Source organism: Nannospalax galili, unplaced genomic scaffold (assembly GCF_000622305.1).
Source record: "Nannospalax galili isolate Female #2095 unplaced genomic scaffold, S.galili_v1.0 scaffold286, whole genome shotgun sequence".
NCBI lineage: Eukaryota > Metazoa > Chordata > Mammalia > Rodentia > Spalacidae > Nannospalax > Nannospalax galili.
The window spans coordinates 1830271-1854487 of NW_008359442.1; the positions used below are offsets into that span (position 1 = coordinate 1830271).

Genomic DNA, 24217 nt, shown 5'->3' on the forward strand with positions numbered 1-24217 from the left:
TATGGAAACACTCCTGTTCACATTACCTGCAAAAAAAAAAATAAAATATCTCAGAATAAACTTGACCAAAGACATTAAAGAGCTCTACAATGAAAAATTTAAGTCTTTAAAGAAAGAGATTGAGGAAGACATCAGAAGATGGAAGGACCTCCCATGCTCTTGGATTAGAAGAATTAATATTGTATGCCATTTATAGATTCAATGCAATGCCAACCAAAATCCTCATAACAGTTTTTACAGAATTGGAAAAAAACGTCCTAAGGTTTATATGGAAGCACAAAAGACCTCGGATAGCCAAAGCAACCCTGAACTCTAAGAGCAGTACTGGGGGGATTAGTATACCAGATATGAAACTGTATTACAGAGCTATAGTCATAAAATAGACCCACATATCAGATGAACTGTGACCTGGGATATGTAAGCTAAATACCCCCCCCAAGAAAAAAACTAAATTACAATTTGTCTCATGGCTTTTCTGTACCCATTAATTTTCCCATCAGTTTTCTGTAAAGCATCTTAAAAGTTAGCATTTTAGAACTTTAATTGTTATATTACTTTGGGTAAATAAGGTATAATTTCTGGTAGAAGGTTGTTTTCTTTTTTAGGGACAGACTAGACATAGAAAATTTTATTTTAATTATTTTTTTAAATTGTAATAAAGGGGCTGGAGAGATGGCTCAGCAGTTAAGATCACTGGCTGTTCTTGCAGTAGACCTGGGTTTGGATCCCAGCACCCACATGGTGGCTAACAACTGTCTGTAACTCCAGTTCCAGGCCATCTGACACCCTTTTCTGACCTCCGCAGGCACTGCACAACATAGGTGCACTTAAAAACATCCAGGCATAACACTCATACACGTAAAATAAACAAAATAAAATATTTTCTAAAAATAAATAAAAAACATTGTGATTTAAAAAAAATGCTCACCAAGTATACATAGCGAGTTCCAGGTCAGCTGGGGCTACAGGAAGACCCTGTCTCAAAATGACACCCCCCCCAAAAAAAAAAATTCTGAAATTTGTCCTGTCAGCTGCTTGTAAGTATGCAGTTCACTGGTAATTAGTTTCTGAAGCAGAAACTCTTTTATGTGTTAAACAGACAATTAATATCTCATTTGCTGCTAGCCCTTGATAACCATCATTCATCACTTTACTTTTTAAATTTTTTTAGCCATTTCAGGTATCTTATTTAATATATTCAGAAAGTATTTGTCCTTTGTAATTAATTTCTTAAAAAAAATTCATCCATGTTGTAGCGTATGACACAATTTCCTTATGATCTTCCTGCCCCATCATTAGTAACCCTTTAAAGACAGAATTGTATTTTGCTTTTCTTGTTTTATGTTTTGTATGTGGCTTTTTCTTTTTTTCTTTCCTCCCTTCCTTTCTTTCTCTTTCTTTTTCTTTCTCTCTCTCTCTCTCTTTCTTTCTTTTTTTTTTTGGAGTTTGTAGCCCCAGCTGACCTAGAACTCACTATGTAGACCAGGCTGGCCTTGAACTCACAGACATCTGCCTGCCTCTGCCTCCTGAGTGCTGGGACTAAAGGTGTGCGCTACCACGCCTGGCTATTTTTATTTTTTATGTGTATGAGTGTATTGCCTGATGTATGTAATCTGTAAGTGCACCCGTGTCATGCAGTGTTCGCAGAGGTCAGAAGAAAGTGTTGGATTCCCCTGGAACTGGAATTACAAACGGTTGTTAGCTGCCATGTGGGTGCTGGGAATCAAACCCAGGGCCTCTGCAAGAGCAATAAGTGCTCTTAACTGCTGAGCAAGCCATCTCTCCAGCCCCTAGTCTTCATAGTCTTTACAACCATAATAAAACTACATATCTCTTTTAATTTAAAAACTGTGTTTCTGTATTTGTATGGTGGTGGCCTTTAATCCCAGCACTTGGGAGACAGAGGCAGGTAGATCTCTGTGAATTCAAGGCCTGCCTGTTCTACATGGCAAGTTCCAGGCCAGCTATGGCTACAGGTCTCAAAGAAGACTTAAAGCAAAAAATTATGTGTATGTGTGCGGTGGGTATGTGAAAACCACAAGCATCAAATCCTCGTAGAGCTGGAGTTGCAGGCAGTTGTGAAGCCATTTCATGTAGATGCTGGGAATTGAACGTCAGTCATGTGCAAGAGCAGTGCATACTCTTAACTGCTGAGCCAATCTCTCCAGCCTCCTATCTTCCTTTCACAGTTTTCTTATATGCTAGAGCTATTCAATTTCCAGTTTCTCAGTTGAGCTAACTATATTTCAAGTTGAACTAACTATATTTCAAGTACTCAATACCCACAGATAGGTAATGATTGCCATAGTAGACATTTGGTGTGATTACTCAATATCAAAGTTTGAATCTTCTCTTTATTCTTTTTTCCATCTTCTATTTTCTGTTCTTCAAGAACTAGGAAATGCATCTGTATTTTAAGAGAGTCTACTCTTACTTGTTAAACATTTTCAGAATTCTTAAAACTTAAAATTTTTTAAATTTGGTAGAAACCATATATTTCAAGGGTAAGAAAATGGGCTGGGATTGTGTCTCAGTTGGTAGTGTTTACCTCACATAATGAAGCCTGGGTTCAATTCCCCAGCACTGCATAAACTGGGAATGGTGGTGTGTACCTGTAATCTCAGCACTCACTAGGTAGAGACGGGAGGATCCAAAGCTCAAAGTCATCATCAGCTACATAACAAGTTGGAGACCAGCCTGGGCTGCATGAAACCTTCCAAACAAAATAAACGGAGGCAAGGGAAAGGAAAGAGAAAGGATGATTCTGATTGTGCTGATCATGTGGTAGGTATTGGTCTTCTCAAGAGAGTACTAGTGAAGAAACAGTGACTGTAGGGTTTTGAAAAGGGAGATGTGGGGCTGGAGAGATAGCTCAGCGGGTACAGGCACAGGCTGCTCTTACAGAGGACCTGGTTTTGGTTTACAGCACCCAAATGGCAGCTAACAACCATCCATAACTCCAGTTCCAGGGGAATCCAACACACCCTTCTGACCTTTGCAGGCATTGCATGACACAGGCACATGCACATACATACATACATACATACATACATACATACATACATACAGGCAATATACTCAAACACATAAGATTTAAAATATATATTTTCTTTTAATTTTAAAATATTTTCTTTTTATTTTTATGTGTATGAGTGTATTGCCTGCATGTATGTGAGTGCACTCATGTCATGCAAGGCCGAGGAGGTCAGAAGAGGGCTTCATATTCCCCTGGAACTGGAGTTAAGGACAGTTCGTAGCCGCCATTTGGGTGCTAGAAATTGAACCCGGGTCCTCTGCAAGAGCAGTCAGTGCTCTTAACTGCTGTGCCATCTCTCCAGCCCCAATAAAATATTTTTTTAAAAGGTGGTATATTTGTTTTTTTCAAACTACTGGTAAAAAAACAGAATTCTATTGCCTATTAGACAATAGAATTGGAGCACTCTGAATAAATCTTAGTTATTGCTTTTTATAAAACCCTGCTATTTTTTATGTTCAGATTGACACAAAAACTATTCATTAGTCAGAAATTACAGAAATGTTGAATTTAAACAAAACGTAAAAAGTTGGGATTACTGTCCCTGAAAAGCCAGTTTATGTATGCTGTTATATACAGTTAGAAAGTAATTGTTAGTGTTTTTACAAGACCTTTCCAGTATTTACTAGACAAAAAAGTTGCTATTTTTAAAAACATTATTTTTTATTTTATGTGTATGAATGTTTTGCCTGCATGTATGCAAGTACACCCATGTTGTGCAGTGCCCGTGGAAGACAGAAGAGGGCATTGGATTCCCCTGGAACTGGAATTACAGATGGTTGTTAGCTGTAGGTGCTGGGAATCAAACCTGGGTCCTTTACAAGAGCAGCCAGTGCTCTTAACCACTGAGCCAGCTCTCCAGCCCCCAAAGCTGGTATTTTTAAGCCTACTGATCCCCATACCATTCCCTTCCTAACTCTTCCAAACTCTTCTTTAATCGTAAATAAGAATTTTGCATTCGTGGTAAGTTACTTTTAAACATTGTATCATACCAGTAATTTAGTTTTTGTAGGATGTAGAACTCTGTACAGTGTAGGGAATTTGTGTAGTGACAGAAATAAAATATTAGCAATTTAACTAACATGAATCAGAGCTTTGTAAGTTTCTTAATGATCAAAGAGCCACTTTTTCTTCTTGAGGGTTTATTGTCCTTGCTGGTGGCTCTGTAATTGGCCCAGGAGATGCATCTTAACTGGGCACAACAAGGCAGTGCTGTCTATTTTGTATGCACCTCTCATTTGGTAGTTGCAAGAATGCAGTCGTATTAGCTGCTGGATTGCAGTATAAGAGAGATAGACAGTGGCAGAGATTAAGATGTGTATTACATAGTCCTTACTGGAAAAAGAAGATTAGATTTGTATTTTCATGTTTTCAACTTAAATAAAGCTTCAAATTTTCATAATAAGGAATTGCTGTCTTTTTTCTATTTGGTTACATTTGTATTTATATGTAGATTATTAAATTTTGCCCCCTATATCTTTGTAATGGTGGAAACAAACCAAGTATTTATTGTATTACTTTATAAATGTTGACCTAGACCACAAAAGCAAGTTTCTTTTATTAAGATTGATAGGATGAATATGTGAGAATGAATTGTAAACTTGAAGTAAAAATTGCCTAAATTTTTTTTTTCCCAAGAAGAAAGGCTGTGTTGTTTGGTAATCGTCAGGGACTGACTGTGCATTTTGGCTGTATTCCTAAATTCAGCCACTGACTCACTGTGGGTTTTGGCAAGTAACTTAGTCTCTCTGAAACAAGTTCTTGATTCTTTACTTCTCTGTTTGTAAAGTTAGCATAATAATATTATACTGACCTCAGATGTATTGTGTAATGCTTTCCCACTTTAGAACTTTCCAGCATAAAAATAGTATAGGTTTTTGGTGCTTTGCTTTTAAGTATTTCAAAATCATTATTTCTTTATTAGGTAAATATATTGGAGACATGCTTTAAATGTAGAACAAAACCCTTACTGTACTGTTCAACATAGTCAAGCTTGATGAGTTTTTAGTTATATAAAACATTTTAAGGATACTAGTCTGTAAAGTCTGAATGGTCTTTCTTTTTCTTCATTTATTTCAGTGTCAGAAAAAGGAAGAATTTATTGAAAGAATTCAGGGTTTAGATTTTGATACAAAAGCAGCAGTTGCCGCACATATTCAAGAGGTAATTACCCATATGTATTTTAAAGTACTTTTATGAAATTTGTAATTTTTCTGATATACTTCTCAAAATACTTTAGTCCTTCAATAAAGAACAGTTAAAGATCAAATACAAATTAACCTTACTTTTTTTAAATATATATTGTCTTCTGTTTAGAGATAGATACTTCCTTAAATGAATCATCTTATGTATGGCACAGTGCTTACTACACAATTATTGTCAGTTATGTCTCTGAGGACATAGGGAAAGAATGTTGAAGAATGAAGTATATGTCTTTCTTAGACAGCCCAGAATGAGTGATTCAGTAAGTAGAAGCAGCAGAAAGTGGAAGACTGCTCTAAGGGTAAAGATAATAAGCTTAGCATTATGTCACTATTGTGGTTTTTCTTTTAAAGTAACAGAGATTTTTATTTTATTGAGCTATTAAATTACACAAAATACTGATTTTTAAAAAACATGCATATAAATGCTTAAGTCTAGGACATACTGTACAGTGTTAAATAATTTATATTAATGTAATTTATTTTTTAAGATGTATTTTTTATTTTTGGTCTTTTTGAGACAGGGTTTAAAGCTACCATTTCCATACCTATCTACTCATGACTTTAAATCTTATAGGTTTTTTTTAAATTAGGGTGTATTAAGTTTTGCATGTTGACCAGAGAAGGAGAAAATTTTTAAATAGTGAAAAATTGATAATATTTAACATAGTCTCCACTTGGATGATTATATTCCTTACATCATCTTTTTCTCATAGCTTTCACAGAGTTGAGATTTTCTCTTCAGCTATGTTGTTTTCAGCAGCAAGCATATTAATAACTTTATAAGATACAGCTTACTGGTTCTCTCCATTTATATGTATGTTTGTGGAAGCTTTGAGGTTGTATTTTTAATTTCATTTTGATTAAGTGCTAAGTATACTAAATTTGCAACCATCCTTCATTCGGTTATTTTGGCTATTGTGAAAGTTAAAGTACAATACCAGAATAATGACAGAAAATGAAGAATAAGAAATAATTTTTTTACTCATGTAATTTTCTATTCTTTTACACATCTGTATATTGAAAGTATTTCAATATTTTGTAAACTTATCTTCAGAATTTATAAAGACTTAGCTATTCAGTTATAAAGACACAATAAACATGTATCCTACAAGATGAGAAACCTTCAAATTTGAATCCAGGTAAAATAAATGTAGTCTTATCTTTAAAAGTTCAATTTATTTTGTTATTGTTGAAGCAGTTTTCAGATATACCACTATTACTTTCTCATAAGAATACTTCGTATTAAGTAATTTCTCATTTCTTTTGGCTGGGAATGAGAATTTATTTAAAGATTATATTTAGGTAAAAATAATTTTAGTTGTGTTTCCAAAATTAATTTCAAATATACTTTTGTAGATAATCATAATGCCTTTTTTTATATGGATATATAATAGTTGAGCTAATTTTGTAATAAAATGAACTCAATATTTATTAATCATTCTTTGATTACTTTGCTTGCCTCTCTAAAGGTAACCCATAATCAGGAAAATGTGTTTGATCTACAATGGATGGAGGTGACAGATATGTCTCAAGAAGATTTAGAACCACTCTTGAAAAATATGGTATTGCATCTCAAAAGACTTATAGATGAAAGAGATGAACATTCAGAGGTTAGTAAATTTTTTTTTTTACTACATCATGGAAGTTTTCTTTCTTAAAAAAAAAAAGTCCTAAGATCGATGCCATGTTTCTTAGGGATAGGTAATAAGCTATAGTTATCCTTTGATATCTGTGGGGTTATTGGTTCTTGGACCTTCTGAAGATAATAAAATCCATGAATGCTCCAGTCTCTTCAATAAAATATTACAATATTGCATATCCTACAAATATACTCCTTATGGTTTGAATCATCTCTTAATTACATATAATAATGAATACTATGTGCATGATGCACAAATAGTTGTTACACTGCTGCTTAGGAGATGAGGAGGAGGGAAAATTGTGTATCTGAGATGTGCAAACAGAGGGTTATTTTTTTTTTAATATTTTGTATCGTAGTTTTTTTTAAATAAATAATTTATTGAGAATTTCATACATACATATAAGGTGTTTTGATCAAATCCATACCCACTCCCTCCCCTCCAACTCCTCCCATATCTCCCCATCACTTTTTTCTGATAACTTCATGTACTCTTTCTTCTTTGATTTATTTATTCATTTTTATAGGGCTTTTGGCTGCTCTAATATTCCCCCCTCTGAAGAGGTAATCCTAAAATCTTTTAAGGATTAACAAGAGCTCCTAATACTTTTGGAATTTCTAGACTCTGATACAGACGAGGTTGCTAAGAGGCGCAAGGACATTTTGACTTTAAGCCAAGAAAGAAACTGGTTACTTTTCTTTGGGAGCTTTTTACCCTAACTCCCTAGCCAATTTCTACATACTATTCTTATCACATCACCCTCTGAAGAGGTTACCCAAATTACCAACAGGGAATCAGGACACAGACCACTCTGGCTTCTTCCATGTTGAAGAGGGATGCAGAGTGAGGCAATTGAAATACCCCTTCAGTGGGTCTATCTAAAAGGCTCCCAGATTGCATAACTCTTATCTCTAGGGGGAAAAGAAAGTCCTTGAATGGTGGATAGGAGATGTGAAGGAGAAGTAAAGGCAGGAGTAATTAGCATTACAAATTCTAGACAGGGAACTAGAAAAAAAGTCAGAATAGGGCAATTTTCAAATGTTCATATGAGAGTCCATAGGAATTTCTTGACAAGGGCTTCCAAAAGCATCCCTCTTTTGGGCTCCTCCTGAATTCAGGATTTGCTTTCAGATATTTTGATAGCTGTTGGAGTAGTTAGAATCAATGTCAGTTCCCTCTCAAAGGCTTCATCACATGGAGGCAGGATCCGGGGGCTCCTAGGCAGTCCCCTGCATTGTCGGGTCCTCTGTCAGAAGGAGGCCTGAGGGAGGCCAGAACTCTGGAGGTCTGCTGAAATCAGAGCCACTACACCGATGGAGGTCCAAACCCACCCTCTCAGGCTGTCTGCTAGGATTTCCATATCTCTAGTTTCTTGAATTTGCACATTTGAAACCTACATCGAAGACCAACTATGGTGTCTTTTATTATTATTCTTTTGTGTGTGCAACACAGGAACCAGAAAGGAAAGGAAACAACCCCAGACTGCTAGCAAATAAATTAGAATTAGTTCTTCTTTCCTCTTTTACTTTTTCCATTAGTATTCTGATTTTGTTCCTGTGTGTTTTTCAAGTCATCCCAACTCTGGCAATAGTATAGAAGTATGAAACCGAATATTCAGTTGATGTAAGTGGAAAAACCATTGCCTCAAAGCACAAGAATTTGCTTAAGATTAATTTCTTAGTTTTATTGCTACAGTTTGAAGTTGGAAAAATAAGTATGCATAGAGAGAGTAACAGGTGTTCTGAGTAAAATGTGCCACAGAGTTCTCAAAATTTTTAAAATCGCTGTGATGAGGCAAGATTTATTTTATTCAAAAAATGATTAGCAAAAGCTCCTTTAAAACAACATTGCTTTTTAAAAAAAAACTTTTAAAAATGTGTTATGAGTGTTTTTGCCTGCATATATGTAAGTGTACCCATATCATGCTGCCCAAGGGAGCCAGAAGAGTGTTGGATCCCCTGAAACGAGTTACAGATTAGGTGCCCTGTTTTTTTAGCCACTGCTGTCCTAGAACTCACTATGCAGACGAGCCTGGCCTCAGTCTGCCTGCTTCTGTCTCTGAAGTGCTGGGATTAAAGGCCTGTGCCACCACCATGCCCACCTATTTTTTCTTTTCCTTTTTTCATTTTTAATTATTTGTATCAGTATGTGCAATGTGCGTGCAGGTGCCCATGGAGCCCAGAAGAGGACACTGGATCCCCTCAGCTGGAGTTACAGATGAATGTGAACTGCTTAATAATGGTGTTGGGAACCAGTCAGGTCCTCTGCAAGGACAGTATGTGCTCCTAACCACAGACCCATTGCTCTAGCCCCAATGTTTGATTGTCATAGACCCAAATACTCTACTGTTCAGAAAAATACATAGTTTTGATTATTACATTTTGAGCTTATTTATAGAAAATTTGTATGATTATTCTTAGATTATTCTTAAAAGATTATTTAAAGGAAACCTGAACATAACTGATGTCTCAGAGTGTTTTCAATTCTGGTGAGAGTTTTCAATTTTGTAACAAATTTTTTTTTTTTTTGGTCTTTTTTTGAGACAGGTCTCCCTGTAGCCCCAGCTGGCCCAGAACTCACTATGTAGACCAGGCTGGCCTTGAACTCACAGATATCCACCATGGAATTTTTTTTTTAATGTTTTGAGACAGGGTCTCACTATGTAGGCCAGGCTCTGGCCTTAATCACAGAGACCCGCCTGCCTCTGCCTCCCAGGTGCTGGGATTAAAGGCGGGCGCCACCACGCCCGGCGACAATTAAATTTTTAATAAAGCAAATACACTGAGACCAAAGGAAGGGAAGAAATGAATCAAAAAGGCATACCTAGCATATATGAACCTTGTTCTGAGACAATTACATAATTTTATTTTTAATGTAGTTTTTATCATTCTGCTGCTGCTTTTGGTCTTACTGTCTTTTTATTTAATGCTTTTTCTGTTGTCTCTAGGACATTCTTTTATTTCTGTTTTGAGTTTTTTAGGGTGTTATAGTAAGGTCCTCCAGCTCTCCAGCTGCTGAGGAGTTAGAAGAAAAATCAATATTTTGATTTAAAAAGAATACAATATATTGCTTTGTCATTTGTATGAGATGATTAGGTATAAAATATTTGTCATTTTGTGGGGCTGGAGAGATGGCTCAGAGGTTAAGAGCACTGGCTGCTCTTGCAAAAGACCCAGGTTTGATTCTAAACAATAAGCCAGGTGTGGTGGTGCACGCCTTTAATCCCAGCACTTGGGAGGCAGAGGCAGGAGGATCTTTGTGAGTTCAAGGCCAGCCTGGTCTACATAATGAGTTCCAGGATAGCTGGGGCTACAGGGAGACCCTGTTTCAAAAAGACAAAATGAAATAAATACATAAACAATAAAACAAAGTTTAAAATTTTGTCATTTTTGTAACTCAAAAATCTAAAAGAAATATGAAACATAGAGCCTTTTAGAATTCATTATTCTGCCCAATTAAAATTTCTTTTGATTTATTTTTTTCTCAAAAGCAAAATTTGGAAGACAAGTTGTAGGCTGGATTAAATCTAATTCTTTGAGAATTTTTTTTTTAATTTGAGCCACAAATTAGAAGTAGTTGTTCAAAGTAATTGTGAAAAATGGTAGACAATTTAAAGTTAGTGTGTGAATAAATTTTTCTGTTATTCAGTTGGATTAAAACAGGTTATTAAGGTTTTCCCTTTAATCACTTGACTCCCTCCCTGCTTTTACCTAGTGTGAGAGATTATTTCTAACTACTCCAGAGTTCCTATTCAGTTTGAAGCTACAGTTAGGCCTCTTGAATGTCCCTTTCACATTCAAGTTTTAATAGTACCATTCTGTCATTTTACTATCTAATTAATGGCTTACTGTTTTTTATTGTCTTAATAACATTCCTAGTTAAGAGATTCTCCAGCAAGGTATCATTCAGCACTGTAATTTTCAATAAGGTATAGCTATTTTAGACATGTGAAATTGAAGCATATATAAACTAATATAAAGTTACACAACCAATGATAGGTACAATAGCTATTAAAATTCAAGCTTGACACCCATGTTTTGACTAATCTTTTGTCACAACTTTCACTCCAGACTAAAAGTATATATTTGGTCACACGTTTTTAGTTTTGTTACTATTTTATTCTTTTTATTTATTTTTATTTTTTATTTTTTGGACTTTTTGAGACAGGGTCTCCCTGTAGCCTCAGCTGGCCTAGAATTCACTCTGTAGACCAGGCTGGCCTCAAACTCATAGAAATCCGCCTGCCTCTGCCTCCTGAGTGCTGGGACTAAACGTGTGCCACCACAACTGGCTTATTTATTTTTTATGGAGTATGTATGTGTCTGTAGTATATGCACATGAGTATACAGGTGTGTGTATGCTTGCCTGTGTGTACACACATGCAGAGGCCAGAGCATCCTGATGTTTTACTCTTTGGTTTCTATGTTATTACCTTGAAATGGGGCCTCACTGAACCAGAAACTCTTTATTTCGGCTAGGCTAACTAGCCAGCAAATTCTCAGGATCTGCCGTCTCTTGTCTACCAATACTGGGGTTACAACCACCCACTGTCATGCCGAGCTTCTCGCATGGGTGGTGAGGATTCAGACTTTGGTCCACATGCTTCCAGAGCAAGCCCTCTTACCCATAGCCACTGAGCTTAAATCCCTAGACCTTAACAATTTTATTCTTTTTGCTTTTTTTTTGAGACAGGATCTCCATGTAACCCCAGCTAACCTGGCACTTGCTATGTACACCAGGCTGGTCTTGATCTCACAGAGATTCTCCTGCCTCTGCCTCCCAAGTGGTGAGATTAAAGGTGTGCACCACCGTGCTCAAACCAACTATTTTATTCTTAATCTCATGGGAAAGTATGTATACCAAATAGTAGATTATACTAAATTAAAGTTTTGAAATTGATAAATCTGTCACTATTGTAAGCTAGACTTTTTGCTGGAAGTTTGAAATATGCTGTCTTATTGAATCTGCACTGATTGAAAGGGTAGGTTTGAGCATATAGAAGCAGTGATAGTAAGGAGGCATGATGTACAAGAAGAGTTGGTCCTGGGACTGGAGAGATGGCTCTACAGTTAAGAGCACTGGCTCTTCTTCCAGAAGACCCAGTTTCAAATCCCAGCACCCACATGGCAACTAACAACTGTCTGTAACTCTAGCTCCAGGGGATCCAACGCCCTCTTCTGTCTTCTGTGAATTCTGCATAACATGCAGGCAAGACACTCATAAAACAAAAATAACATTTAAAAAAAGGTTAAAAAAAAGAAGCCGGGTGTAGTGGTGTATGCCTTTAATCCCTACTGGGATTAAAGGCAGGGTAGGCAGAGTTAGGCAGATCTCTGTGAGTTCAAGGCCAGCCTGGTCCACATAGCAAGTTCTAGGCCAGCTGGGGGTACAGGGAGACCCTTTCTCACAAAGACCTCCCCAAAAGAAAAGTTGGTTGCTTTACTAGAAGAGCCTGAACTTATTGAATAAGGAGTAGACGTGGCATTGTAAGAACAACTGCGAAGTCACCTAATGAGGTTTATTAAAGCCATAGTTGCAAGCAGGAAGATAAAGACTAATACAGATGCTGAAATAAATCCCAAGGATAAAAAATGAATCCTGGTGTATGGTTAAAAACACAGAAATAATGAAGGTGAATAAGACTTGGTGGTGATTAAATACAAATGATGATTTCATGGTCCCAAGGTAGTAAACTCACCCATTCTTGCCTGGAATAGCAGGATAGTTACAAATGCCTTACAAGATAAGTTTGTCTGAGTAATGCTAAAGCTGAGAAATTGGTTTAGAATAAAAGAATTTACTAGTAAAGTAAAGGAAAATTAGAAGAATAGAGGAGCATGGTTGTGTAAAATACATGTGCACTAAATATCTAACCTATGAAGCTGAGAATTGGGAGAAAAGATTTTGTAGCCCACTGAGGGTCTTTGGAGAAAGGAATAAAGGGAAGTTTTGAAATAAAAAGCAGTACCGTATAATAAAAGATAGACTGTGTGGAGTCAGCAGGCTAGCCTGGAGTCTCACCATTACTATTATCTAGTTGTATAATCATAACAAATCAATTTCTGAACCTCAGTCGCCTGTCCTCCAGAGAAAAGAGGTTAAATGAAATCTCCAAGGTCTTGTTTCCTCTATCTAGAGATTGCTTTCTCTAGAATTACAAAATTCTAAAGCAATTTTGTCCAGTTCTACAATGACCACAAGATTATATTCCTGGACTGTCCAGTATGGTAACAAACCTAATTCTAACCCTAACCCTAATCCTTGAAATTTGGCTAACAATTGCTATCTAATTATTTTGTCATAATTTCTTGTGTTAAAAAAAATTTAGTAAGAAGCCTGGCATGGCGATGCATGCTTTTAATCTGAGCACCCAGGAGGTAGAGGCAGGTGGATCTCTGTGACATAGAGGCCAGCCTGGACTACATAGCGAGTTCCAGGCCAGCCTAGGAGACTCTGTCTCAAAAACAAACAAAAAACAAGAATAAGACAAGGATATCCACTCTCTCCACTGTTATTCAATATAGTGCTTAAGATATCTCTGGCCAATGAATTGTTTTGATGTTGTAGTATAGTACCCTGTGATTAGTGCTGCTGTGTTTCGGTTGCTGATGTATAGAATACTAAAATGGATTCTGTGTTTATCCCATAATTCTTAAGACAATTGTAGAACTCTCTGAAGAGCGAGATGGTCTTCATTTTCTGCCCCATGCCTCTTCATCTGGACAGTCACCCTGTGGTTCTCCAGGCATGAAGCGAACAGAAAGTCGGCAGCATCTCTCAGTGGAACTGGCTGATGCTAAGGCCAAGATACGAAGACTTAGGCAGGAATTGTAAGTTACCTATTTGCAGTATTCATTGAATTATTGAAGTTAGGATGATCTAAGCAGCATTTGAACTTTTAACAGTAGACCAGTTGTCCTCTGTTGCTAGTCTAAGTCAGTTATTACTAATATTTATCAAAATGAGAAAAGTAAGGAGCCTGGCATAAGGTTTAAAATATTCAGTCTTACCAATTTAAAGGTTGTTATCCTTTGTTCTGGGTTTCTTTCTTTCTTAATCTTTGTAGAATTATAATATCATTTCTTTTTAACATAGTGTCATTACTTGGTAAATCAGGGAAAAGGCTCCTCAGTTGATAATAGATCAGTAGATATACCTATTTTAACAGTAATTCTTTGGGCTGGACAGATTACTCAGTGGTTAAGAGCACTGGCTATTCTTGCAGAGGACCCGGGTTCTGGTCCCAGCACTCACATGGTGTCTAACAAACCGTCCATAGCTCCAGTTCCAGGGAATCTGACACCCTCTTCTGGCCTCCATGAGCATTGCATGACATGGGTGCACTTAACATACATGCAGTCAATACACTCATACACAGAAAATAAAAATAAAAAATAAAAAAATTAAATATATTAATGCTTTAAAAACTGGGCATGGTGGTATTTGCCTATAATTCCAGCCCTGAGGAAGTAGAGGCAGGACAATCCAGAAGTTCACAGTCACACAAAATGAGTTTGAGCATAGCTTGGGCCACTGAAACATTATCCTAACAATAATATAAATGTTTTCAGAGACTAAAGTGTTGGCACATAATATTACAAAAATAATTTTTATGCATATCATAAACTATAAGTAATTGAAGTGTCTCACATCGTCTTAGTAAAATATGCAGATTTGGTAGGTACTGATAAAATTGTTGTGCTTATTCAACTTTCTAAGATGGTTACATGAAAGCCAGTTAAATACTACAATCGTTCTTGTGGTTCTTTGTGAACAAAAGCAAAAGCTTGACCAGTCTCCACTGGAGATTTTGTATTTTGTACTTTAAGGAGAACAAAGGATTTTTTTATTTAGGGATTTTTTTCTCTTCTTTTTGAAGCTCTTTTTTGAAGCTCTGGAATTTGAGCTTCAGAATGTAGATTTTAATTTTAAAACTGCAATGTAGTAATTATATTTATTTACTGATTATTTAAAGTAACTAAAAAAGTGAATTAAATATGCAATGTAAAAAGTATTATAGTCTGTAGGAAATTTTGAAAACAAAAAAATACAGCTTTCATTTGTGGATGTCTGCATTATGTGTCTATTGAAGTGAACACGCCCAGGATATTCTATAAACAGCTGCACCAGGAAAATTAGGGAAGAGATTGCTGTTATTAGCTTGACTGGCAGTTAATGGATAGCCTAAACAGCGAACACTAGTTTTTCCATATAATTGGCACAGTCTTCTCCAGCCTTTAGTGAAGCATGCAATTAGAGCTGCAGTTCTGGCTGTGAATTCGGTTGTGCTTTACATGGTACTAGAATTTAACTTTCAAATAAAATTTACTTGGCCTTGGGATATATTACAATTCAGACAGTCTTAAGAATTGACAAAATTTGATTACATGTGCACTGATTTGAAAATGTAAGTTGATACTTTTAAAACTAAAGATACCACATGTAGCAAATATTCTGTGTAACAGCACTTCATCAAATACCATCTAATATCTTTGAAAACGTGTTTTCAACATTTCTCATGATAGCATGTATTAAGTCTTTTTTTATTCAGACAAATCTTTACTATGGTGGATAGCTGCAAAAATCATGATGATCAGAAATAGTCCAGGTTGCTTTATAACTAATGAAAACCATACAGTAATTTATTAAAATATGCTAATAGTACTAGCTATTATTAAGTGATGTGTGCTCATTCCTGGGTAATACGACATTTTGTAATGGCTTTTTATTTACAAACAGAATAAAAGCATAATTTATGATTAGGTGAGATAAGTAATTCTAACTTTCATTTTTTATGCAATAGTTAACATTATTAAGGACTCCCTTAATGCCTCTAGGGATTCTGTGTTTTGGGAATTCCTCCAATATATGATTACTTTTTAAAAATATTTTTTATTTTATGTGTATGCGTGTATTGCCTGCATGTAGATAAGTTCAGCCCCATGATTACTTATTTTGTAAAAAAAATAAATAGGGCTGGAGAGATGGCTTAGCGGTTAAGAACACTGGTTGTTCTTGCAGAAGACCCGGGTTCGAATCCCAGCACCCACATGGCAGCTAACAACTGTCCATAACTCCAGTTCCAGGGGATCCAATGGCCTCTTCTGTCCTTCGCGGGCATTGCATGACATGGGTGCCCTTACCTATATGCAGGCAATACACTCATGCACATAAAATAAAAATAATAGATAAATAAAATATTTTAATAAATACTATCCAAGATATATATAATTCAGTATCTGACAGTTCATCCATTTGACGTGTGTAATTAAATCATTTTTAAGTTATATAGTCATCACAATAATTTTAATACACTTAAATAAAACTACCCTATCGTTTATCTCTATCCATACCCTTTGTCTTCAGATCCTGGCAGCTGCGAGTTTATTTTCTATTTCTATGGGTTTGCCTATCCTGAACATTCATATAAATGGAACATGTAATGTGTAGCCTTCTGTGACTAACTTCTTTCACTTAGCATGATGTTTTCTAAGTTATTCCATGTCACAGCTTATATCCGTTCTTCCATTGTATACATATACCATGATGATTCTTTGATGAAATGACAGGCACTTGAATTGTTTCCCTTTTGAGATCTTATAAATAATGCTGCTGTAATGGTGACAGCATGCAAGGGTCCCATGTAAGCTCAAGCGAGACAAAATCCTACCATAGACGTGGGGAAGTGGGTAAGGCATCCCAGACCTACCTAAGGAACTATTGGGAACCAGTGATTATTGGGAAGAAGAGATTCAGGCTCATTTAAGGGGAGGCTCTCAGTAGGTTGACCAGGCTTCAGTTATGAACCCACACCTCTCTATACATATACACATAAATATGACTGTTAGAATACAGAAATTTCATAGGGGGTTAGGTGGAAGGTTGCAGATATGGGAGGGGTTCTACATATGATCAAAATTTGTAAAATTCACAATTCAGTTTAAAAAATGCTACTGTGAATATATGTGTGCACATTTTCATGGATATATTTTTATTTCAATTTCATGTATATGCATGTTTTGTCTACATGTATGTAAGTAGACCCATGTTGTACAGTGCCTGCAGAGGGCATAAAAGGGCATTGGATCCCTTGGAACTGGTGTTATGGACAGTTGTCAGCTTCCATGTGGGTCCTGGGCATCGAACCTGGGTCCCCTAAAAGAGTAGCTACTGCTCTTAACTGCTGAGCCATCTCTCCAGACCCTAGACATCTATTTTTTAATTCTCATGCATGCACTGAGGAATGAACTATATGCAATTCTTTTTTTTTCAATTTAAAAGACATTCAACATTTCAAAAATAAACATTTGTAACTGATGTTTTTGACAAAGACAATAACTTCTGATATATGAAAAAGATGAACCTTATAGGGTATGATGGTGCACCCCTTTAATTCCAGCACTCAGGAGGTAGGGGCAGGTAGATCTCTGAGTTTGAGGCCAACCTGGTCATAACAAATTCTAAGCCAACCAGGACTATACAGTGAGATCTTGTCTCAAAAAAAAAGACAAACCATCTAACAGAAAGTTAGAAATAAGAGAGCAAGCAAGATGGCACTGGGGGACAAGACTGATGACCTAAGTTTGGTCCCCAGAGCCCACATGGTGAAAGGAGAAAAGCTGCTTCTGCAAGTTGTCCTTTGATCTCCATACATAGACCATGGCACTTACACCCCTACTACAGACAGACAGACACACACACACACACATAAAATAAAGTAAAAGATGGGAATTAACCATTTATAAAATATAAAGAATTTTTGATAGAACATATGTGGAAAAACTAATTTTTGCTTTTCATAGTTCAAGAAATAAAACAATAATGACATTTTAATGTGTTAAATTTTTTTGCATATATCTGTCTTTGAATTTTTATTTGTGTATATGCACACATGCACATGTTACAGCCTACATGTACAAGTCAGAGGGCAACTTAGAGGAGTTGTTTATCTCCTTTCAGGATGTAGGTCCTGAGGATCAAACTCCGGTTGCCAGACTTGTCAACAAGCACCTTTACCTGCAGGGCCATCTACATGGCCCTACATAAGCATCTTTATCCTCTGCACAGTGGTGATGATCCTTCAGGAGTATGGTTTGATAATACATACCAAGAATCTATGAATCTCTGTTCTACTATCAAAGGGAATACTTCTCCACCACTTAAAAATTACGGTTTTTGACTAGGTGTGGTGGCGCATGCCTCCGACACTCAGGAGACAGAGCCAGGCAGTTTTCTGTGAGTTGAAGGCCAGCCTGGTATATATAGTTCCAGGCCAGCTGGGGCTAAAGAGAGTCCCCGTCTCAAAAAGACAAAAATAAATAAGTAAATAAATATTACAGTTTTGAAAGCAGGGAATTATATGAGGATGTGTAAAAATAGGCTGCTTTATTCAGTGCCATTTTATTATTAGAGGGAAGAAGGTAGAAAATAATCCAGGCTTACTTTGAGATTAGCTCAGATAGACATACAGAAAAATAAGAAAAGTAAAGCAGTTCAGAGGAAAAAAATTATATATATGACAAGGTATAAAGCAACGTGAAATAAAGATTTTGGGTATATATATGGCAAATACTAAGTGTATTTTTTCCTTTAGGCCACTGTAAATGTAGAGTATAGTTTGGTAACCCTTCTGAGCCTCAGAAATATTATTATAAAAGCCATCCCAGGTTAATTATTTTTGATTATTCAGGGTGGGAAAAGGAGAAGAAAGTTGGGATGAGAAAGATGAAGAGACAGAGAGAAAGTATGCAGTGAACCATTAGGACAAGAGTTATAGGGCTAGCCTTTGGACAGCATTGGGGAGAAGCTTGGTGGCATCTAAACATACACATTCTTAGTATCTTTTTCTTTCTTTTCTCCCTGTACTGCATTTTTGAATAATATTATATTCAATATGTTAGTAGTTAGTTAGTTAGTTAGTTAGTTAGTTAGTTAGTTAGTTAGTTAGTTTAATTAGTTGTTAGCTAATTACAGGGTCTTACTGTGTAGCTCTGGCTGGCCTTAGACTTGCTATATAAACCTAGCTGGCCTCCAATTCAGAGATAGACCTTCCTTTGCATCCCAAGTGCTGGGATTAAAGGTGTGTGCCACCTCATTCAGCAGAAAAGATGTATTTATTTTTATTTTATGTGTATGACTATTTGCCTGCGTGTATGTTTGTGCACATGTGTGCTTGGTGCCTGTGGGGGCCAGAGAGGGTATGGATCCCCTGGAACCTGTGTTACAGATAGTTGTGAGCCTCCATGTGGGTGCAACTGCTCTTACCCACTGAGTCATCTCTCTAGCCCTCAGTTTTTTAGTGATGATAGCTTATTTGTACTAATGCAGATGATGATCATAGATTTTTTAAAATAATAATTTCGTTGTTTAATAAATGTTTTGTGCTTAAGGGAAGAAAAGACTGAACAGTTATTGGATTGTAAACAAGAACTTGAGCAAATGGAAATCGAACTGAAAAGGCTGCAACAAGAGGTTTGTGCCTGGAACTGTTTTTGTGTTGTAGTACAGTGTAATTGGATGTTGAGTTTTCTCCTTGCAATTCATGACCTTGATCAATACTTTAAACTTCAATTACCTCATAGATTTATATAAAGAAATTAGAAGACCTTTTAGTGTGTTTCTCAGAATACAGAGTCAAAGCTAGAAATCAAGATCTTTAGACACTTGTTTATGCTATTCAAACTTTGTTAAAATTGAAAAGAGCTTCTTTAGACTAGAACAGTTCAAGTCTCTCTTTTATTTATTTGTCCTCTATGACTAAGGACGCTAGAGCACCTCTGTACACTGAATTGTGTTTATATTTTATCTCCCTGAGTTTGTGTTCTCTCATGGTGCATTATATTATGTTGTATGTGCCAGAATCTTTTTTTATTAGTCTTTTGCTCATCTTGAACCAAGAGTTAGCAATTTTTTTTAAATTTTATGTGTATGAGTGTATTGCCTGCATGTATGTAAGTGCACCCATGTTGTGCAATGGAAGTCAGAAGAGAACATCAGATTCTCTTAGAACTGGAGTTAAGGATGGTTGTTAGCCGCCATGTGGGTGCTGGGAACCAAACCCATGTCTTCTGCAAGAGCAGCCAGTGCTCTTAACTGCTGAGCCATCTCTCCAGCCCCAGGAATTTTTCTTTTTCTTGAGGGACTACTAAGAAAGTGGAAGTGGATAGAGTAGAGAATATAAGAGAAAGTAAACGGGCCATGGCAAATGTCAAATTATGTGCATATATTAGAAGGCCAGAGTAAAATACATTAGTTTGTATAATTAATGTACAGTAAAATTTAAAAACCAGTAACAGTTGAATGAAAGAAGAGAGAGAAAGAACTGACTTCTTCTAATCACACTGTTTTGTTTTCATTGGGTATCCCCATTTGAGTGTATGAGCCCTTTAACCCGTAAATGCTGAAGATTGATGTGAGGCTCAACAATTATATCTTCCCCTTAACCACTCCTAACCTGTGATTTTAAATATGGAGAAAGCTCCATTGAGGATCATGACCTAGGAAGTAATATTCTTTATTTCCACATGCTCTGGGTGCTATTCCACATCTTAGTAATAGGATGTGTGTCTTTGTGCATGTATGCCTGTGTTTGTTTTCCCTCCAAAATAGTGTCTCCTAAGAAGACAAAAATATTAAAGCAAAGAGTAATGTTATATCTATTTTTGCAGATCTCTTTAATGCCTGATATACAAGATTTAAGAGTCTCATCTGTTTTTGCATTTAGTCTGTTAAGATGTTACAGGTGAGGGGGGGCAAGAGATGGCTGAGCAGTTAAGAGCACTGGCTGTTCTTGCAAAGGACCTGGATTCAATTCCCAGCACCCACACGGCAGCTAACAACCATCTGTAACTCCAGTTCCAGGGAATCTGATGCCCTCTGACAGCCGTGGGCATTGCATGACACAGGTGTCATGTAGGCAATACACTCATACACATTAAAAAAAAATATGTTAAAAAAAAAAAAGATGGTACAGGTGGGCCAGTGAAATGACTCAGTAGACAAAGGTGCTAACTGCCAAGACTTATGTTGTAAGTTCAATCCCCAGGACCCTTCATGGTAGTAAGAGAGGGCCAATTGTCCTCTATCCACCACATGTGAGCCTTGGTGCACATGCACACAAACAAAAAATAATTGTAGTTTAAACAATTTTTTAAATGTCATAGCCCTTGTGTCTGGAAAATACTGTACAATGTCATCATAAGACAGTGAAGATGAAGGGCTGGAGAGATGGCTCAGCAATTGAGAGTGCTGGCTGTTCTTGCAGAGAACCCGGTTTGAATCCCAGCACCCACATGGTGCTTAACGGCTGTCCATGACTCCAGTTCCAGGGGATCCAACAGCCTCTTCTGTCCTCCGTGGGCATTGCATGACACGGGTGCACTTGCCTACATGCAGGCAATATGCGCATACACATAAAATAAAAATAATAAATAAAAAATATTTTTTAGAAAAAGACAAGTCATGCTTGCTGTTGAGAATGAAATTAGTTTTGACCTTATGAACTCTCTAAGAATGTTTCAGAGATCCACAGAAATTGACAATTTACATTTTGAGGACTTCTGTTCTAAAGTATTGCAATAAAATTTATTTAAAAGATTGAATTTTAAACCGGGTGTGGTGGCGCATGTCTTTAATCCCAATACTTGGGAGACAGAGGCAGGCGGATCTTTGTGAGTTTGAGACCAGCCTGGTCTATATAGAAAATTCCTTGCCAGCTGGGGCTACAAGGAGACCCTGTCTCAGAAAGACCAAAAATAAAAAAAAAATAAAAAAAAAAAGATTGAATTTTAATATTTCAGATGGTAGTAAAATCTACACTATCTCTTTTACTTGGCAGTATTTAAAAAAAAAATACCAGCAAGGTTTTGATCTGTCACAGTATATATAAATAAAAGCATTTCTTTAAAGTACCTAGTGATTTACTTTAAAGTTAACCTTTGAACCTTAAATTAGTTATAAGGTATTTTCTTTAGTAGAAGTTAACTTATTTTAAAATACCTTGTTTGGCAAACCTACTTTCACCAAAGGACACAGAAGAATCCAGTCCACTTGAATTAAAAACTGTAGCCGTTGGACTGGAGAGATGGCTCAGCAGTTAAGAGCACTAACTACTCTTGCAGAGGACCCGGGTTCATTCCCTGCACCCACATGGTAGCTAACAACCATCTGTAACTCTAGTTCCAGGGAATCCAGTGCCCTCTTCTGACCTCCTCAGGCATTGCATGACATTGGGTTGCACCTACCTACATGCATATAAAATAAATAAAATACTTAAAAAAAAATAATAATAAGTAAAAAAATAAAATACCTTGCTCACAGGGAACATTATGTAAAAATTTGTGAATGAACTTATGTTTAAAACCCTTTTTTTAAACTTGGTTTAAGGGAAAGTCCTCTTTTTGAGACAGGATCTCCCTGTATCCCTAGCTGTCCTGGAACTTGATCTGGAGACCAGGCTGGCCTGATACCACAGAGATTTCACCTGTCTCTGCCTCCAGAGTGCTGGGATTAAAGGTGTGCATCACACTGTACCACACTACCATACTTTACTTGGCTGTCCTTGTTTCTTTCTTTCTTTGTTTTTCTTTGTTTGGTTGTTTTTTTTTTGTTTGTTTTTTGTTTTTTGTTTTTTTGGTCTTTTTAAGACAAGATCTCCCTGTAGCTACAGCTGGTCTGGTCTGGATTCACTATGGAGACCAGGTTGGCCTGGAACTCACAGAAATCCACCTGCCTCTGCCTCCTGAGTGCTGGAATTAAGGGCGTGCACCACCACGCCTGACTAAGCTGTCCTCATTTCTTAAAGACAACTGAGGTATAACTTATATACCATAAAATTGCATTTTAAAAATACATAATTTATTAACTTTTTAACTAATCTGAAGTTGTATCACCAAAGATGAAGAATTTAAAAGAGAAAGTTAATATTCGAGGTATTACTTGTATTTTTATTTATATTTAGAATATGAATTTGCTTTCGGATGCTCGTTCTGCTAGAATGTATCGAGATGAATTGGACGCACTTCGAGAGAAAGCAATCAGAGTTGATAAACTTGAAAGTGAAGTCAGCAGATATAAAGAGAGACTGCATGATATTGAATTTTATAAGGCAAGAGTTGAGGTATGTTGCATAATCAGCTGTTCATATTTTTTCTTTAAATTGTTAAGACTTTCAAAATGTACCATATAAACAAGAGTTGTTTGTTTTAAATAGATCAGTGTTACTGCTTAGACTTTCACAAAGGAATTTTCAGACACATTAAATTTATTGAAACCTTCAGGGCTCTTTCGTTCCTCTTTTTGGCTTCATAGTTACGGATAACTTTGAAGATTTTCTCTCATAGTCAAAGTACTTATTTCTACTTACCTCAAACTTATTCCCAGAAAGAAAGGAAAATGTGTTTCTCATTGCTCTTCAATTGACATTACTAAGTTGAGTTCAATGTTCTGTATATGCAAATGAATGAGAATAAAACACCTTTTCCTCCTTGATAGTTACAGTTCCGTATAACATGTTGAGATTGACAGCAAGAATTTATCGAAGCCCTTCCATCATTTGTTCATTTCTGTTAACTTCCATATTTCCAGTAAACAGAAGAGATTTTGATTGTTTTAATATGAGGGGGAAAAGAAAGAAGTATGTGAAATCAAGAAATAAACACGAGAGGGCCAATGAGATGATTCAGTGCAATAAAGGAAGGAAGGAAGGAAGGAGAGAGCTGACAGATAAATTGTCCTCTCACCTCCACATAGATGCCATGGCATGTACCCACACATAGCATACACATACTAAATGTGTGATTTTAAGAACATATGAGAAAGTAGAATGTTTTAACCTGAATGTTTACCTGTAGATGAAACAGTAAAACTCCAAGATAAAATATGTATTGATTCTTTGCTGGTTATATATTTAGATATATGCATGCTAATATTAAGGGATCATCATGACTTAATATACTTTCTATAAATCCAGGCATTATAGTATATACCTGTAATACAAGCTCAAGAGGCTCAAACAGGAATATCACTAGTGTGAGAGCAGCCTGGAGTAAGTAGTGGGACCCCTTCTCAAATCAAAAACAAAAATGTATTTATCTATATTTTATGAAGCACAGATAGATAATTTAGCAAGTTACTATTGTGAATACACATCTATAAATTATATGTAAGGCTTTTAAAGGATTTCCTCAATTTATGTGACAGTTACCAGTGAGAACTGAGAATAAAGCTCAGTATTAGAGGTCTTGCTACACATGCATAAGGCCCTGCCTGGGTTCCATGGTTAGCACAAGAAAAGCAAAGCCAGCCAACCTTCCTGACCCACCTTGAGTCATGGTGTGTCC

The 24217-nt window shown here is 36.4% G+C and overlaps 1 protein-coding gene across 2 annotated transcripts in view; it reads left to right on the plus strand.

Moving 5' to 3' along the window:
* Nucleotides 1–24217, plus strand: part of Ccdc88a (coiled-coil domain containing 88A) — a 185010-nt gene that overhangs the window by 84492 nt on the left and 76301 nt on the right. For both annotated transcript variants that reach the window (XM_008823003.3, XM_029558654.1), the window contains exons 6-10: nucleotides 5114–5197; nucleotides 6708–6848; nucleotides 13536–13708; nucleotides 19268–19349; nucleotides 22837–22995. In XM_008823003.3, the coding sequence (XP_008821225.1) occupies nucleotides 5114–5197; nucleotides 6708–6848; nucleotides 13536–13708; nucleotides 19268–19349; nucleotides 22837–22995 (639 nt within the window). The remainder of the gene's footprint in view (nucleotides 1–5113; nucleotides 5198–6707; nucleotides 6849–13535; nucleotides 13709–19267; nucleotides 19350–22836; nucleotides 22996–24217) is intronic.